At 42.1% G+C, this 18,736-nt stretch overlaps 1 protein-coding gene across 1 annotated transcript in view; it reads right to left on the bottom strand.

Moving 5' to 3' along the window:
* Positions 1–18,736, bottom strand: part of RANBP9 (RAN binding protein 9) — a 72,384-nt gene that overhangs the window by 19,385 nt on the left and 34,263 nt on the right. The window contains exons 3-7 of the mRNA XM_083187894.1: positions 16,192–16,244; positions 13,294–13,461; positions 12,848–12,870; positions 8,959–9,134; positions 3,533–3,645 (exon numbers count right to left, since the gene is read on the bottom strand). Of these exons, the coding sequence (XP_083044020.1) occupies positions 3,533–3,645; positions 8,959–9,134; positions 12,848–12,870; positions 13,294–13,461; positions 16,192–16,244 (533 nt within the window). The remainder of the gene's footprint in view (positions 1–3,532; positions 3,646–8,958; positions 9,135–12,847; positions 12,871–13,293; positions 13,462–16,191; positions 16,245–18,736) is intronic.

The raw sequence follows: 18,736 nt of genomic DNA, 5'->3' as shown, positions 1-18,736 counted from the left end.
CGCTTGCATGGGTTTACTCTGGTTTCCTCCCACAATCCAAATATACTAGAAGGTTAATTGGCTCCCAACAAAATTAACCCAAAATTAACCCTAGAATGACTGTGTGTGTACATGTGTAGGGAATATAGATTGTAAGCTCCAATGGCACAGGGACTTAAGTGAATATTCTCTGTAAAGTGCTGCAGAATTTGTTTGCGCAATATAAGAAACTGATAATAAATAAACAAATAAATATGCCAACCTGTCACACTTCGAACCACAAGTACGTCCATGCCCACATAAATGAACCTGTATGATTTATGATGGGCCACTGATTTTGCCCATCACTTTGACAATAAAAAAATTATTTTGGTCCTTGACCACCAACCTGAAGCACCCTGCAACAGACTAGGCACACAGTTTGGGAACCACTGAGCTACAACAAAAATAATCTAATGTGTAGTTATTGCTGCTCTTGACTGGAGTGAAATAAGTGGGAATAGACTGGATGCATACTTGAAACCATCCCAAACTTGCTATATGCGGGGGCCCAAGCAGACAGAGGATTACTGCCTAACATGTGTTCAGAATTGGTTGAGGATAGATTGCTGTCTGCCAGCATCTGTGGTTCAGTCTCATCCACACCAGCTGGACACATCTAAATCAGACTGAGCAGCCAGCTACAAGACCAGACCAATTTTTATGTAATCAAATGGACACATGTCTGTAGCCAAACTGAAAGTATGTCAAGTTGTTCAGCACTCTGGATGAGCATTTATACAGATGTGTCCTCACGCATTATTGCTGGCCATCTTTTTACCCAAAAATGTGTTTGTGTTTTTGCCGATCGGCAGGTGGGACATTGAATCCCACCTGCCGATAAACAGGCGACCGGAGTGAAAATGGGCCAGGGTCCCGACAGTCATGAAACACAATTGAATACCCTCTTTAGTGGCAATGTGATGCCAGAAGGACACACTAGGCTACTGTGCTAATTCATTTGATATGTGACAATTGTATATCTGTGTGTGACCTAGTCTGACTGTGTATATAAAGTGCTACAATATATCAGTCGCAGCTTTTAACATGCAGAGTTCCATTGTGCTTCATATACAAACTCAGTCGCACACATACAAGTGTCAAATCATAAATTAATCAGCACAGTCCCCTGGTTCATCCTCATTGGGCTGCATTGGAAAAAGACACAATTTTGGGTAAAAATAAATGAAGACATGACCTGGCAGGTCACTCGCGACACATAGTGTATCAAAACTAGAGGTACTTGTGTATTTTGGCGGCGCCCATCGCATCGCATACCATAAGGCATACGATGGTATGCGAAGTGATGCGATATCGCGCGATATTGTACAATGTCATACAATTTTTAAATTGTATGACATTGTATATGGCATACAATGCGATGCGATTAAACATTGTATAAGCACCCTAATGGGTGCTTACAATGTTAAATGCACCCCCACTATAAATGTGAACCCGAAGCGTGGCGAGCGCAGTCCTCCGACCTTTTCATACCCCCACTATCCACGTCGGCGTGGAGTTGAGAATAGAAAGTGTGGCGAGCGCAGCGAGCCACTGAGCCCAAAGCGTGGTGAGCGCAGCGAGCCCTGCGAGGGGACGCGGATACCTGTGAAGCCCGCGAGGGGACGCCAATACCTGTGAAGGTATCCGCGTCCGCTCGCCACGCTTCGGGCTCGGTGGCTCGCCACACTTTCTATTCTCAACTCCACGCCGACGTGGATAGTGGGGGTATGAAAAGGTCGGAGGACGCGTACCGCCGCACCTCGCAGGCTCGCTGCGCTCGCCACGCTTCGGGTTCACGTTTATAGTGGGGGGGTGGCGTGGGGGTGCATTTAACATTGTAAGCACCCTTTAGGGTGCTTATACAATGTTTCATCGCATAGGGGGCAAAAATCACGTTGCATCGCATGCCATCGGGTGCATGGCATGCGATGCGATAAAAACATCGCGCGATGGACATCGGGGTGCCGCCAAAATACAGAAGTACCAAACTAGATGTATGAGGACACATCTGCGCCTGGCCATTTATGGGTAGCCTTATCCATATTTCTGCAAATATTAGGCCATTCAGGGTTCAAGAACATAACCCAAAGCATGTAAAATTAATTATTTAAAATGTCACAGACAAAAAGATGTTAACTGGATGTGGATTGCAAATTAAATATACAATTTATTGTTTGCTAAAGCAGCAGTTCCCAATCCGTGGTAGGCATATTCCTGGGGGTACGCGTGGCCTGTTCGAGGGTATTTTAAAACAATATTGGTTCTGTCAGAAGTATCGCAAAGTTTGTTGTTGCCATGGAGAGGAGCCACCTTGTGTCTCTTCAGCATCTTTGTCATCTCCTTGTACCAGACTACCCACGCTGCCCTCAGCCACAGTGTTCATCTGCCCCACGCTGACACAGGGCATTAATTCTACAGGCATTAGCTTGTTCAGGAGCCAGGTGATCCTACACTCCTAAGGACACCCATACTAGTAGTACTGTACAGCACTGTAGGATTTTATAATCGTGCCGCTGCTTATTAAAACATATGTCTAATAAGAATTACTTATTGTTACTTTTGTCTAATGATAAGTGCAATGCGCCCATGGTGAATATACATACCGCAATACCAATATATTGTATTTTGACACAGGCATTTTTGCTTCATACATAACCCTTTGAGTGCCAAGTGAATTTGTCACAATAGGTGTAAAAAATGAAAATTTTTATTCATCATAATGACCTGTTATGTTTACCTTATAAAGAAAATATAAAACCTTTTTTTTTTTTTTTTACACATTTTTTTAATTTGAATTTTATATAACAAATGTGAGCGAAGCTACATTTTTAGCAGACATTTTGCACATCTCTCAGAGATGTTGGTACACAAAGGGTTAAGAATTATGCATATGCTTAAACATAAACAAGGCCATTCAATTATTAAATAATTGAAAGTCCTTGTTTAATTTATAGGGGGGTGATTTATGAGATGAGGGGGTACTCATTAATGAAAAGCCTAATCAAGGGGTATAGGAGAGAAAAATACAACAGCATTATATAGAAGGAAAAGTCATTTGGTGAATCTACATCATCTTCTTCATAGAAGAGTGGGAGGGATTCATTTCAGCGAGCTGTGAATAGCGCCAGGAGGGAGTTTTCCAGCTATTCAGATCAGCGCGCTAGGTCCAACTAATGAATTTCTGCACACACCCCTCCAGGAATGTGGCAGGAATCCAACAAAACTAGGTCCGCAATACAGTTTTGTGCCCTAGCCTGGCACAAACAGCATTGCAGTGGGGCACTCAACTCAAGAGTGCCGGATCTCAAAACTAAAAACACCTACGGTACCGGCATTCTCCAACATAACAACATGCTGCCTGGAGTAGCTCCAGGAGCACCCATGCACTATACACAGCAATCACTATAGTACCGGTAATGATTTCTGCATAAAGGCCCTCATCTACTGCAGGAGTGTTAACGACAGCATCATCTAACAGGGCATGAGGAAAACACTAGAAAAGTTATCTTACTTTGCCTGTTTTTAATGGAGGCAAGCTCTTCCTGAACAGTCTGGTCTGTGGACTTGGCAAAGGCTTCCGCTGTGGAGCAGTATCCATGGTGTACAAGATACGAAGACACCATCCTAAAAACAAGAAAAAAAAACAAATAATTAAAAACTGATATCAGATACATATGAAAATGTAACAAATAAATAGTTATACATTTCTTTTTGGCTGAAATGTTCTATATTTACAGAACAAAAGCATTATTCGTGTGCTGCTGTATCCATATGTAGAAACGACTACATTTTAGCATAATGCCTGATTCAGAGCTGTTCGCTAAGCTGCATACACTCGCAGCCTAGCGAACAGGTTAGCGTCGCCTGCCAAACGCTTCCTCATTAACCTGGCTGCAAATGCACAAGAGATCACTTGCACTGTGGTTTGTAAGAAGATCCATACCGTTGTATCTACTATATGGTCTATAGCTACCATTCTTTATATCTCACACGCACACATTACATCAGGTTGGTAACGTCACAATGAAGATGAAATTAACAATCCACAGTTTGGAGCTACTCAAAATGATGTAACTTCTTTACTATGGAACTAGTAGAGCATACATACAATACATTTATAAGGGAATCGGGCATTTAAAAGTCTTTTCAAAAAACAAAAACCCTACATGGAAATAATCAATTTATTCCCGACACAATGAGGCAAGAATAGATGTGTCCTCATACATCTAACCTCATAACACCACACCGTGTGAAATGCCTGGTGTGACCATGCAACTCTGCTAGTTCCAGGTGTATGTTTTTGTTGAAAATACATCTTATGCTGAATACACACCTAAAAATGTATCTGTCCAATCTGTCTGGTAGAAACAAAAGTCTGTCAATGTGCAGGAGCAAATGACAGACCAGCATTTGCTCCAAATAAAATATAAAAATGTTTAATTGGATACATTTGTGAAATCAAAAGGCTTTAACCAATTTGTCTGAATGACTATTGGCAGTTTTCCAGCATTTAGGAGTAAATATATATTACCAGATTTCTGTTCCCATCAGATTGGACAGATACATTTTGGTGTAGTTTCATGGTGGCACTTACATTAGTCAGTGCAGTTTCCCTGTCAGCATCGCAGGCAGCAGTGTAGTCAGCGTCCCTGTAAGCATCAGCGTCGCCAGCCCGAAGCATGACCCCGCAAGGCTCTGTACGCGTCCTCCCAACCTGTGCATACCCCCACTATCCACATCGACGTGGAGTTGATTTGATAAAGTGTGGCGAGCGCAGTGAGCCCCACGAGGAGACACGTAAAACGAGTCTGAAGCATGGTAAGCGGACGCGTATTACTTGATGTGTATTCCGCATCCCCTCGCGGGCTCGTTTTACGCATGCATTCGCCACGCTTCGGGCTCGGTGGCTCGCCACACTTTAAAATATCAACTCCACGCTGACGTGGATAGCGGGGCTCGCTGCTCTTCGGGCTGGCGTGGATAGTGGGGGTTTGAAATGAAGGCATTTGCCAGTATGTAACATGGAGCACTGGCAAATGCATCCTTTATTGTGCATGAGACACACTTACGCCCGCATCCCCCTTTGTGCACGAGACGCACATGCGACCGATCCTCTAACCCTGACTATCTCCCTGAAGCAGACACGGGCAGGGTTGCCGTACCTTGTTGCAAGAGTTACTGAGACGCACAAGTGTATGATACGCTCATGCATCTCAGGCAGATGGAGCATCTCTCTACCAGCGCCTGCATGATCGATTCTCCACCAGCGCAGAGGATCTGCAGTTACCGGCGCCGTATGAGAGGCACTCACAGGGACGCTAAGGACAGAGCTGCCTCTTGCAGAGACAGTAGGAGGACTACGCTGTCTGACGGGGACACTACGCTAACTACACAGGGCTGCCATGGGGACACTACGCTAGGCTGCCGTTGGGCTACGCTGACAGCATAGCGTAAGGTGTTGCCGTGAAACTACACAAGTACCTACATTTTTGTGTGTGTACCCAGCTTAACCCAATGAGTGCCAACATTGCTGTGAGAGAGGTTCAAAATATCCGCTAAAAATGCCAGTGTCGAAGTCAAGGAATATGAATCGCTGAATCTGAAGTCAATTCATTGAAGTTTTGTTAAACATTGGGCCAATTAAATAACAGTCACTGTGAGCGAAACTGACATTTTTAGCATATATTTTGCACATCTCTCAGAGCAACCTTGGCACTCAAAAGGTTAAGTCCCAACGCAATGCATCTAGAACTTACCAAGAGACAGTGGGAATTCACTTAATATGCAGCGTGTATATTGTTCGTGGTCACTGTAGGTGCAGGGGGCTGATCAGTGAGGGGCGTTATAGTAATTTTGAACAACAACATTTTAGACATTAAGGGGGAAATTTACTAAAGGAAAATTGTAAAATATAGGTGTATTTGTATCCAGAAATACACTTATTTTTTACATTTACTATCCCCAAAATACGGCAATTCGTATTCGTATTGATAGCACATCAATACGACTACAAATTGCGGTATTTTCGGGATAGTAAATGTCAAAAATAAGTGTATTTCTGAATACAAATACACCTATTTTTTTACAAATTTCCTTTAGTAAATTTCCCCCGAAGTATCACTACAGCTGCATTAGATAGAGCGATACACCACATATAAAATTTTGCCCAACACTAGCACAGTTTCAGCGAACCTGGCATGCAGAGCAGCAAAGATGTAGTTTGCCACTAGTTTTCTTTTTAAATCACTTATTTTTTTTCCCCTCGTGCCCATAATCAGATTTTATACTTGGGCGCTGCAACCTCGTCTAGGTGGTGCATGTTTTGGAATTTCTAAACCAACAGGATTGCTTTGAACAATTTATCAGCCCACCAATAGCTCCATCTAGTGGCTGCATTTACTTTACATAAAATCAAACTATAGTAGTGTAAGAAATATATGTATTTACTCATTTCATTAGTTCACTTCATTTTTTAAAGTAAATTAAATGAAAACAAAAATCAGTCTTTGCATAGGCATACTGTATATACATAAACATTAGCATAAAGACAGAAATGCACATGTAAAGCAACATACTAGCACACACACACACACCTGTACCTTTGCACTTCTGGAAACCACCATATTGCTTAAGTCTTTATGCCTCATAATGAACACACCAGCTCTTTCCCCTAAACCTTTTGACACTATTATACTGTGCCCAGCAAGCACTGTCCTGCACTGACGAGTAAAGTACAAGAGGAGTTCATTTTACATAAAAGTATATATTAGGAGCTGAATTGAGCCTCATATGTTCCCTTTACTATCCCAAATAAGACAGACAGCGACATAATTAGGCCATGACCATTCCAGTTCTATTCATATCCCCTGATATAGAGGGTGTAAATAAAAGATACAGGATATTAGAGATCAAAATTCAGAGACTATGACGTGGTAAGGATTGCATCCTGTGGAATTGGCACCCAAGAGTGAACGGCACTTCTGCACAATTTCATTTGCACAAACTTTTTTCATAACAACACTCATCTCTAAAAGCTGCAGCAAGGATCCCAGTAAAGGATCCTTATTGTATCTTCATTTTGTAAACTGTAGTATAATAGTTTTAGAAAATGGAATACATACATTCTATTTTGTGTTGTGGTTTGCAGGACAATAAAAACAAGCGGAACATTGCATAGATATTCTTTAGGACTTATTCCTCCTGTGTGACAAAGGATGAGGCCTGTTTTCTGGGCCAAAAGTCATAAACATTACAGCTTCTGGTTTATACAATTTTTGGGACTTGCATAGTTTCACAGTGGCAGTTAAGGGGCATACACATGCAGAGATTTGTGCTAAGCAATTTTGCTTAAGCAGTGGATCAGAATGAGAGATTGCAAATCTCTCTGTGTGTACAGAATGAGAGATACTGATTGCAGTCATTTGCTAAGCAATCTGACTAGATTTTGACTGCATGAACTGAGTTAGTTAGCAGGAGATATTTAATCTCTTGGAGCATACACACAGAGAGATGCATGCTTACTTTCTAAACAATCTAGTCAGATTGCTTATAAAATAGCACAAATTTGCTCCGTGTGTATGCCCCTTAATGTAGTCAGCATAGTGTCCCTGTCAGAATCAGCATAGTGTTCCCGCGGCCAGCGTAGTCAGCTTGCGTCTGCGACTGTGTGTACGTTCACGCCTAACCGGAGCTTACGCAGTTAGCGTAGTCAGTCTGCATTACGCAGTTAGCGGAGTCAGTTAGCATTGTGTCAGCACTTATTACATTGTGTGGGAATCATTGACAATTTTTCACCTGCCTGACATGGTAGGTGTGAATGTGTTCCTGAAAAACCCCCACTATCCACGTCAACCCGAAGCGTGGCAAGCAGATGCAATACGCATCCTCCCGACCTGTTCGGCAAAAAGTTGATTTTATAAAGTGTGGCGAGCCCAAAGCATGGCGAGCACAGTGTGCCCAGTGAGGCTGCTCTCGCCACACTTTATAAAATCAGCTCCATGTCGACGTGGATAGTGGAGGTATGAACAAGTTGGGAGGACGTGTACCATGTGCGCTCGCCATGTTTCAGGCTGACGTGGATAGTGGGGGATTAAAATGGAGGCATCTGCCAGTATGTAATATTTTGTACATGAGACGCACACACTACCGAACCCCTAACCATCTCCTTGAAGTGGACATGGGCAGAGTTGCCGTACCCTGCCGCACAAATTACTGAGACGCTCGTGTGTCTCATAAAGATGGAGCGCCTCTCCGCCGGCGTCTGCCAGCGCAGGGAATCTGGTGGTTACCGGCGCTGTGTGAGAGGTGCTCACTAGGCTTGCCGGGGACAGGGCTGCAGCTCGGGGGGGACAGTACGATGACTACGCTGCCTGACGGGGACACTACACTGACTACGTAGGGCTGCCGCTGTGACACTACACTAGGCTGCCGATGGGCTACGCTGACAGCGTAGTGTAGCCTGTCGCTGTGAAACTACACAAGTACCCAAATTTTTGTGTCCATAATATTGATACTAAACATAGGTCCCTAACCCCAGCCTACTACTGAACAAACACCACATATGAAAACATTACAGTTCTATAGTGGTCCAATATATGTATATGCTTGTGTTCAGTATTTTGCTGATGACTTTTAATCCCTGCACACCAGCTTCTCTCTCTCTCCTCTACTCCCAATCACTAGCAATGATCAGAAAGTGAGTACTTCATTTGAGTACTGTATATTGGCTGGCAATAACAGAGCCTATATAGAATTAAGCATTATAGAGGCAATTTTGGAATAAAACCATATGCATAAGTCAATCATCTACACTTACAGAACAGTACACAGTAGTTTAGTGGTGATTAAATACAATTATATTAAGCAAAAAACGAACCAACAAATGAAACAGCATGGTTTTTAAACAAGCAAGGAAGTGGAATACAGAAAACCACTAACCTCTGTATTATAGACTGCCAATCACCACCAACAGGGAATCTCTCAATCTGAGCTTGAATTTTGGTTCTCCACTCTCGGATGTAGTCTTCTATGTCAAACACAAAAGGACTCTGGCCAAAATTTGCATCAACAACTTCTCCTGGAGTTTGAAGTCCAACTGTTGGATACAAGTTTGGCTACAGCAAAAAATAAAAAATAAATGTATGTATTATTTTTATATCAAAACATTCCTTCAGTAACATATTAACCCTAGGAGAATGATCACAAACAAATATGGAAAATTTACAAACTTAAAATTGTGACAACTACTAAGCTTTCCTTATGTACACAAGCAGGTACCGGTGAAAAGAAAACTGTAAAATGAACCGGCAGATATCTTTTCTTATTGCCAACTGTTCCAAAAATGTACAGGCTTTAATCAGCAAAAAAAGACCCAGGGCCAAATGCACTAAGCTTCAAAAGTGATAAAATCATACTTGCCTACTTTTGAAAACTAGTTTCAGGGAGATTATAGCTAGTAATAGAATTTTACAAAGTGCCCCATTGAGGCAGCGTGTCATGCTCCTCCCAAAGGGCGTGGCTAGTTCTATATATCGAGATTGTGAACGTGGCACCTAGAAGCGTGGGTGTGTACTGCTACATCTGAGAGGAATCTTAAAATTACTTATATCCAGATGTAGATGAGCCCCAGAGCAGTTAGAGAGCTACGGTACTAGTTTCCTAGCACGGCCACAAATCTTATGGATCGTGTACCTTTAGTTAAGGTACACGATCCATACGATGGACCCGATTTCCTTTGAAATCAGGTCCATTTGGCCGGCTAGGACAAAATATCGGGGGCATCGCGTCGGTCGGGACCGTTAACAATGGTCCCGACGCGATGCCCCCGATTTCCCCATAGGCTTCAATGTTAAAAAATATTTTAACATTGAAATCGTGTCGGGAAAGGTAAAATATCGGGGGCATCGCGTCGGTCGGGACCATTAACATAGGTCCCGACGCAATGCCCCCGATTTTTACATAGGCTTCAATGTTAAAAGATTTTTTAACATTGAAATCCTGAAAAAATGTGAAAAATGTGAAATGGGCCAATATGACCCATTTCACATTTTAGATGTCCCCGTCGTCACCCCACGATAGACGGCAACCCGAAGCGTGGCGAGCGCAGCGAGCCAGCGAGGGGCGGCGGTGCGCGTCCTCCGACCTTTTCATTCCCCTACTATCCACGTCGGCGTGGAGTTGAGAATAGAATAGTGTGGCGAGCGCAGCGAGCCCGAAGCGTGGCGAGCGCAGCGCGCCCCGCGAGGGGACGCGGATACCTTCACAGTTATACGCGTCCCCTCGCGGGCTTCACAGGTGTCCGTGGCGACGCGGACACCTGTGAAGTCCGCGAAGGGACGCGTTTACCTGTGAAGGTATCCGCGTCCCCTCGCGGGGCTCGCTGCGCTCGCCACGCTTCGGGCTCACTATTCTATTCTCAACTCCACGCCGACGTGGATAGTAGGGGAATGAAAAGGTCGGAGGACGCGCACCGCCGCCCCTCGCGGGCTCGCTGCGCTCGCCACGCTTCGGGTTGCCGTCTATCGTGGGGTGGGGTGTACGCCGTGACATTTGGGGGGGGTTGGGAATATTTTACATTGAATCCAATGTAAAATCGGGTCCCAGGGACCCGATTTACATTTCATTAAAAAAAAAAAAAAAATCGGGTCCAAAATCGGTCGGTCGCGTCGATCGCATCGCATGCGACCAAATCGCATGCGATGCGATCGACCCGATTTTTCCGACACGACCACCCCGATGTAAATCGGTGTGGCCGTGCTAGGAAACAAGTACCAGAGCTACTATACTTGCTAAAGTGCTGGAAAATGGCGCTGATTATTCAATGTAAATGTATCTATCTCTCATTCCTTTTTTCCCCTAAAAATGTAACAGTGTAATGTGGGCTAAGTGAAATGAGGGAGATTGCTAGACTAATGAGGGAGATTGCTGCTATTTCAGGGAGTCTCCTGCAGAATGCAGGAGGGTAGGCAGCTATAAATAAAATGGAGAGTGATAAACAGCCAGCCAATTTCCTATCTGTCATGTCACAGACTGTTTGAAAAAATGTCAAGCAGGAGCTGATTGGTTTGTTGTTAATCACTCTTTATTTTATCACTTTTAAAGCCTAGTGCATCTGGCCCCCAATCTTTCAGCACCTTTAAATGCCTTAGTAGGTGTGATGTCAGGAACATCACATTAGGAGGATGATTGGTAAGTGTGTATGCAGCTGTATAACCCGTTAATTTGTTGCCTTAGTCTTCTATTTGGATTACATATTTATCATCAGCAAATGGTCTAGTGCAGGCATGTCCAACGTTGGCCCTCCAGATGTTGTGAAACTACACATCCCAACATGCTTTGCCACAGTTTTGCTATTAGAGAATGCTAAAACTATTGCAAAGCATGCTGGGATGTGTAGTTTCAAAACATCTGGAGGGCCAACGTTGGACATGCCTGGTCTAGTGTAAGAAAGTATTTCACTGGACTGTTCATGCACATTTGACAGAAAAATAGAGCAGTTTTTTTAATCAGACATATGTTGGAAAACGTGTGACCAACCTACACACATGATTATTCTTGTTTGTGGCAAAAGTTTTACAAGTGTGCTCGAAATGCAAAACATGACCTGTAAAGGCATAATTTAAGGTTGGACAATTCTTGAGGAGTGACTTATTTGGGGCACTAAAGAAAAAACACAGGAAAAGCCTCAAGCTTTTCCACTTCAAGCTATTCATTCACAGACCTTTTTCCCCACCTGTTATCTGTTTTTTTTAGAGTATAGAGGCTCATACAAACAGCAATTTTGGGCTGTTTTCGAAGTGATCTGCCTAGGATCGCTCTGGGTTTACTTTGCCAATGGCCGCTCAGATACACAGTGCATAGACAGTCAGATAGACAGTGTAGGTCTTAGGGGTGTGGTATGGGGTTCCGACAGTCAGGATCCCGACGTCGGGTTCCCGACTGCCCGGACTCAGACAGCATGGCGAGCGCAAAAAAGCCCCTTTCAGGCACGGTGGGTCGATACGCGAGCAACCTATTCTATTCTCCCTCTATGGGGGTCGTGGACCCCCATGAGGGAAAATAGCGGTGTCCGTCGGGCACCCGGCTGTCGGCGCTTTGACAGTCGGGATCCCGACTGTCAGGAACGTGTCCGGCACCTGGTCTTACCTAGTAAGATTTTTTATCAAGCATCAGAAAAACAGTGTTAGAACAGATCGCTGAGCACACATTGCTGGTGCATCACATGTGTGTCAGTGATGTCTGCTGAGCGATCTGTGCTTAAATACATTGTTAAGCCCAGGGCTCCCAACGCCCTGTGTGTCCAGTCTTTAACACACAGGGCAAAATGTACAACGGTGTCTGTATCAGACAGTGAGAGAATTTGGGAGAGTTTTCCCTTTTTTTTTTAAAGCATAAATTAAATGTCAAAATCAACCTTGTTTTTCCAGTATAAATCATTGCCACTTTAAAAAAATGGGAAAACTTCTCATTCTCGGATTCTGACACCCTATTACATTTGGCCCATAGTATCAAAGATAAGTTCACAGACAGGGAACTCATGAAAACAAACAGTCCAGTCCAAAAAAAAAAACAACAGGTTAGTGCAGCGTGTGGGATGACTTCGGGGACAATTGAATAGTCTCAGGGGCTCAATTAGCATGTGTAAAATTACCACAGCTAAATGGACCCCGCTCATTAACTAGACCTGTTTAGGAGAAATAAAAAAGTAACCGACTCGATGCCGGTTTTTCAGTAAGAAAAAATCCATTGTTTTGTCAGATGACTTAATGACACAGTAGCTTCGGAAATATTAATAGTATATATTGAATTACAGTAGAATAAAACTTACCGGAAGGTCTGTAAATGCAATACCTATTTAAGAATAAAAAGAAGAAATGACTGTGGTGAGATATTTTCAGTTATAAAATACATTATACATACACTGTCTAACAGGTCATCTACAGAAGCACAAAATGATTTAATACTAGTGGCCTCTACCATACAATAACAGAACCACCCTCTAATTTGGCCAATGACTAGTGTACCGTTTCCTGAGTGTCAGGACCTTTGCTGAATACACACTGCATTACATTCAGAGAATGTGGGCTGCATCACTGCTAAAATAAATAATGAATTCTTCCCCCGAGAGGTAAACTACACATTAAAATAGCATATAACACCACAAATATAGTTAAAGCATTACTTAAGACTGCATCTGCTGAGACACCAATCTTAAACAGACTGCTTTACTGTTACAGAAAACAGAAATGGTATATAGAGGGCTTTGCATATTACCTAGGCTGTGTCCATTTTTAGTGTAGAAACATGTGTTGTCAATTAAGTTAACACAACATCCAATGACATCGCCGGTTGTAAAAGTCGGACCGTAAGGTTGACCAGTTCCAGAGGAACAGAATGAATGTCCATCATCTCCGTGATATCCATAGGAATGCTTATCCCAACCTTAAATATAATCGGAGGCAAAAAGACAATAAGACAAGAGACAGCTCAACCTGTATTTTTTTTTACACTGGTAAAAATGTTAATCATTCACAACCCTTCCTTACATACAGAATATGGGTTGGGCAGGGCCACTGTGAGGGTAACATTGTGTATTGGTTTGATCCTTTTTGTAACATCATTGATGTTCAAATTCAGTACACCTCATATGTGCCAACCCTAAGGTTTATTATCCATATGAATAGCTACATTAGTAGCTACATTTCAGACCAGTATGATGGATTTATATAAAACACTTTTTGAGAAAAATGCCTTAATATTTTTTTAGAATTGCCTTAAGCACCCTACACAATAAACAAGTCACTACTGATGCCAATACTGGCAGTGACGGGGACCCAGTGGTGTGCTGGCGGGGAAGAGACGGTCATGCTTATATCGTTAACGAGGACTCCCTCATGGGAAAATGTTCAGACAGTGAGGAGGTCGATAACGACGCACGGGAGCCTGCGTCACTAATGATATGGAGTGTACATAAGCCCTTTCTGAGCAGTATTGTGAGCCCCGATAGTATGTTTGGGGCTCAAAAGTGACTGATAGCAGGCATAATGTTTACATACATCTATGATTACATTTGGGCTGTGAAAAAAGCAGGCATTTAACATGATGCAAGCAACACTGTACATTTTTTGAAGTGATAACCAGAGGAACTGTCTGTTATGGTATAAAATGAAAAACCACATTCTTGGGCTGGCATTACTTTGTGGGTGGAGCACATTTGGTCACATGTCATTTGCCGTTTATCTAATCTCACACAGAGATTGTGGTGAAAGACCAGAAGTAGCCACCACCCTGGGCCTAGTATATTTAAAACTAGTTACCAGCCCCTCGAAATTACACTTTATAATAAGAATGTCAGCGCCTGTGACCGGCATAATGGAGCAACACTTCAATCAGTGCGCAAAACACTTTAATTCCTCCCATAGAGGTGAGGAGAAGTGTTAGCCTTTTATTATATAGGATGCAAGAAGTGTTGAGTGGAGGAACCAAACTTTACTAACCTCAGCCACTACAACTCTAGCTTAGATGTGTCCAAGGTCACCTGCTATGTACTAGATAACGTTTTCACTCACCTCTAGCACAAAGGTGCCAAGATGAAAACCTTGCAGCTGGGTGTCCCCATTTATTTTAAAAGGTACTCATCCAACTGCAATAGTAAATATACCTTTAAAGCGCATGAAGACCCAAAATGATATACTACTGGAACCCTCTCTAAAATTACTTCAGTCCCTTCCGCTAAAATAAAAGGGATGTAAAGAACCTTAAACCACAATTTAGATTGATTTGTCCCAGAACAATGTAAGGGCTAAGGCAGTCATTGCCCAACAGCTGCAACGTTAGAATGCTTATACAGTTGGTCCAAGTACTGCAGCGTGGCAAATCTCCTATAAAGCACCAGGTGTAAGCTAAAAGTAGCTTCCTACCATCATCAGAGTCTGGTATATTTTTAGATCTAATCCCAAAGACTAGCCCATATTTACCTCAATTACGCACAACTTCGTTCTTATGTCCCAGCTCAGACATACCCAAGACCTCATATTAAGTACACCAGGCAAGGACACCTAACAGTGGCTACCATAAATACATCTAAGTTCTCACACACCTAGCCTCTTAAGGAATACCAAGTGTCTTTTTAACAACAATGTGACAAAATGGCTTGATAAGACTGATTCATTTGATATGTGACACTTGTGTGCAATATCGGTGTACAAAGAACAACAGAACTGGGCGTGTAAAAAGCTGGGGCCTCTGACTTCTACAACACTGTATTCAGGCTGCACAGACATACCAGTGGCGCATATCAATTAATCAGTGCAGTCCTGTGAAGTGTTTTTTGTCACAACACATTGTGATTAAGATTAACATTTTTACACCCCATAAAAAACCCGCTTGGCACAAGCCATGTCACACACATTCTGGCATGCAGAGAAGGAATGTTTGGCAGGACTGTACATATGTACATAAGACTGCATAGCGCTAAATAGAACTTGCCGTTATGTTCCCTTTTTTATTTGTCTCCAATGTTTGTTAATATTTATATAATGAGTAATTTAAACACTTGTTATTATTCTAAAATGTAACTACAGGTAATGCTGTGTACACATGGTGCAATTTCGCCTATCGATTTTGACTATATAGTCAAAATGTTGTACCATGTTTTGCCGCACCCAATCCCGATACATCGGAATTGAAATCTGAAATGAACTATGCAGCACAGTATATTTCTACTATCTCCCTGCCAGCCAATGCAGGCACCCCCGCTGATATCGAATGTATATCGGGGGGGACTAATGTGTACACACCATTAGGAGTTTAAAAACAATAAATAGAAGTCTGTGATTTCATGAAAGCATCAGGCCTTAGTGACTCAGCAACTGGAACATTGTGAATTACAGGGGCTGCAGGACTTTACACTGTTCCACAGTGTTTGTACAGCGCAATCATTATTGGCAAATATTTAGGATTACGTGGCAGTATGGATCCAGTTACCAATTTATTTACAAATATTGAAAATGCCACTTTATACAAATAAACCTGCAGTTAGCAACAACATGCAGGAAAGTGTATTCAGATTTTAGAAGCCTCGGTTAAGTTTCCAGAATAGGAGTTGATCAAACATTACTGGGTCGTGTTGCAGTCCCTTGTTATAGCATATTACACAAGTACGGCACATACCTGGGAGCCTATTCAGATTGACACCCTGGGTGGATAGTCCAATGCCCATATAGCTGTAAAGATATAAAAAATAAAATTTAAATAATCCAAATATTTAAACAAGAAAACACATTTTCTTTTAATATAATATTATCCCTATCCCCAAATAAAACACAACAATAGTAAATGTATTATTTAGATTACATGTTACAGGGCAAGGAACACATTTTGCATTATTGTATAATACCCAGTTCTCACTGCTAGGCAAATTCCCGGGTCTAGAATTTCGACCCAGTAATTTGCCTTTTCACACAGGTTTTTTTTTCCAGTGTGAACGGTTCAACCTGTGTCGAAATTCCCAGGTCTCCAACCCTGCTTTTTACCCGTTTACACTGCAAAAAAAACTGTGTTAAATGGCAAATTACAGTGTAGAACTGCTTCACCAAGGAATTTGCCTAGCAGTGAGAACGGGGTTTGGCACTACAGACCCCGCCACTAAATTGCTGGGTAAAAGCTGTGTTGTTCACAATGGCAGTGTGAATACAGCATTATTTATCAGATTTAAAAGCAAATACAACTTTATTTTGACACTGCTTATAGTATATGAGCATATTTAGAAAACAAATACTGATAGGGGTATACTATTAGCCCTATTATTGTCGAACAAACAAATGGGGAACATCGGACTATCCTGTTACAGTCTGTTTTGTGCGGCGATCGTCTGATAGCACATGGAATCCGAGATATATAGAGATGCTCAGCCATGCCACCAATGTAACCCCTGGTTATCTGCATAACAGTAACCTTTCCTATTACATGTACCAGTTCTCACTGAGGTGTTTTCTCCTACAGAACCATTGCTCACTGCATTTTACTCTCTATAATCTCTAGAGACTTTCTTGAAATAAAATCACAGGACATCAGCTGATTCGGAGATAAATCGTTCCACTGTCAAAGTCAGTTTGATCACATTTCTTCCCCATTCTGGAGTAATATCTGAACAATTGAACCCCTTTGACTATGTCTGTATGCATGGAGTGGTTACCATATGATAGGCTTTTGTAGCGCCCGCTTTCCAAATGCCATTTACTGCCTAATGTGGCTCCAGGATGTAAATATAAGGGTCGAGATAGGTGAATGGTAACAAATAGGAGTTCGACAACTACTTTTCTATTCCTAACACATATGTGAACAAAAAATATATATATATATATATATATATATATATATATATATATATATATATATATATATATATATATATATATATATATATATATATATATATATATATATATATATATAAAAACACACACACACAGACAGTTTTATATAAATGTCAGCATATTTTATATAGTCAGTAACAATAACTCCTGAAGTTGGTGGGATAAATCCTACACATGACACTCAGAAATGTATTCTATTAAAAGACAAATAATAAGAAATATAACACATAGGTGTTGGGCCAGTGACAGACATGGAATGTGAAACACTGGTGCACTTGTCATATCTATAGGAACGCAGCAGGGACATTATCAGGCTGACGAGGCAGTTCTGTTTTTGGCTCCCACTGATAGCAGTAGAACAGTATATGCCTATTCATTCCTTGGAAGACACCCAGAGAAAGCTTTATCTACAGCCTTTTATTAGAAAAACAAAATGCACAGATGAAAACACCACAACATTGATTTTTGGTGGCTTTTTAAAAAAAAACGATCTAAAGAAAAAAACAGATTTAACATGTTTGTAGTGTTCGTCACACACTGAATTTTTCAAGTACAGATCGTGACATAATGATTTGGACTGTAATATGAATAGCAGCAAATCTCCACTCTCAGCTACGGTTCCGGCGTAAACACAGGACAGTTTCTTACAATGTGAAATGTGGAATGTGACTGAAGAACACATAGGGGGAATGTAATACAGCGCAGTGGACACAATTTGCCAATATGAAATAGCAAAATGTGTCCATGTACATTGCAAAATCTGCCTCACACTCCATAGTAGTGAGGAGTAAAACTTGTGATTTAGGAACTACCGAATCTGGCTGGTAAGTGTGCACCACCAATGAAACTCAAGACACCCCTTCAGAGTATAAATCAGAGTATAAATCAGAACAAAAAATTGCATGTCTGGGATACATATGGACAACCAGTAGTCAGGATGCAGAATACCGACACCAGTATCCCAAATAAGGGAATCCCGACTTACCATTCCTCTGCCCAACCCCCACTAACAATAACCCTCCCTTGTAGCAGTCTAACCCTAACCCTCCCCACAGCCTGACCTCAACCCTCCCTGCTATTGCCTAAACCTAACCTTAGTACCCAGCCTCCTAAACCTAACCCCTCTCCCCCTAGCATAACACTAACTACCCCTTCTAAGTGCCTAAACCTAATCACACCGTCCACATCCTAAAATTCCCCTCCTCGCAGCCTAACCCTAACTGCCTGAGCAGCCCAGCCACTCATCTGCTGATGTGTCCTGCTATGGAAAGTCACCCGCCCCCCCGGGAAAATCACTATAAAACGTGCAGAATACGCTCATTGTGTATGCATGGAGCGGT

The sequence above is a fragment of the Crinia signifera genome, chromosome 5, assembly GCF_055691185.1.
Source record: "Crinia signifera chromosome 5, ASM5569118v1, whole genome shotgun sequence".
Taxonomy (NCBI): Eukaryota; Metazoa; Chordata; class Amphibia; order Anura; family Myobatrachidae; genus Crinia; species Crinia signifera.
Note: the sequence above shows the minus strand (reverse complement) of the source record. Positions and strands in the feature narration are given on the sequence as shown.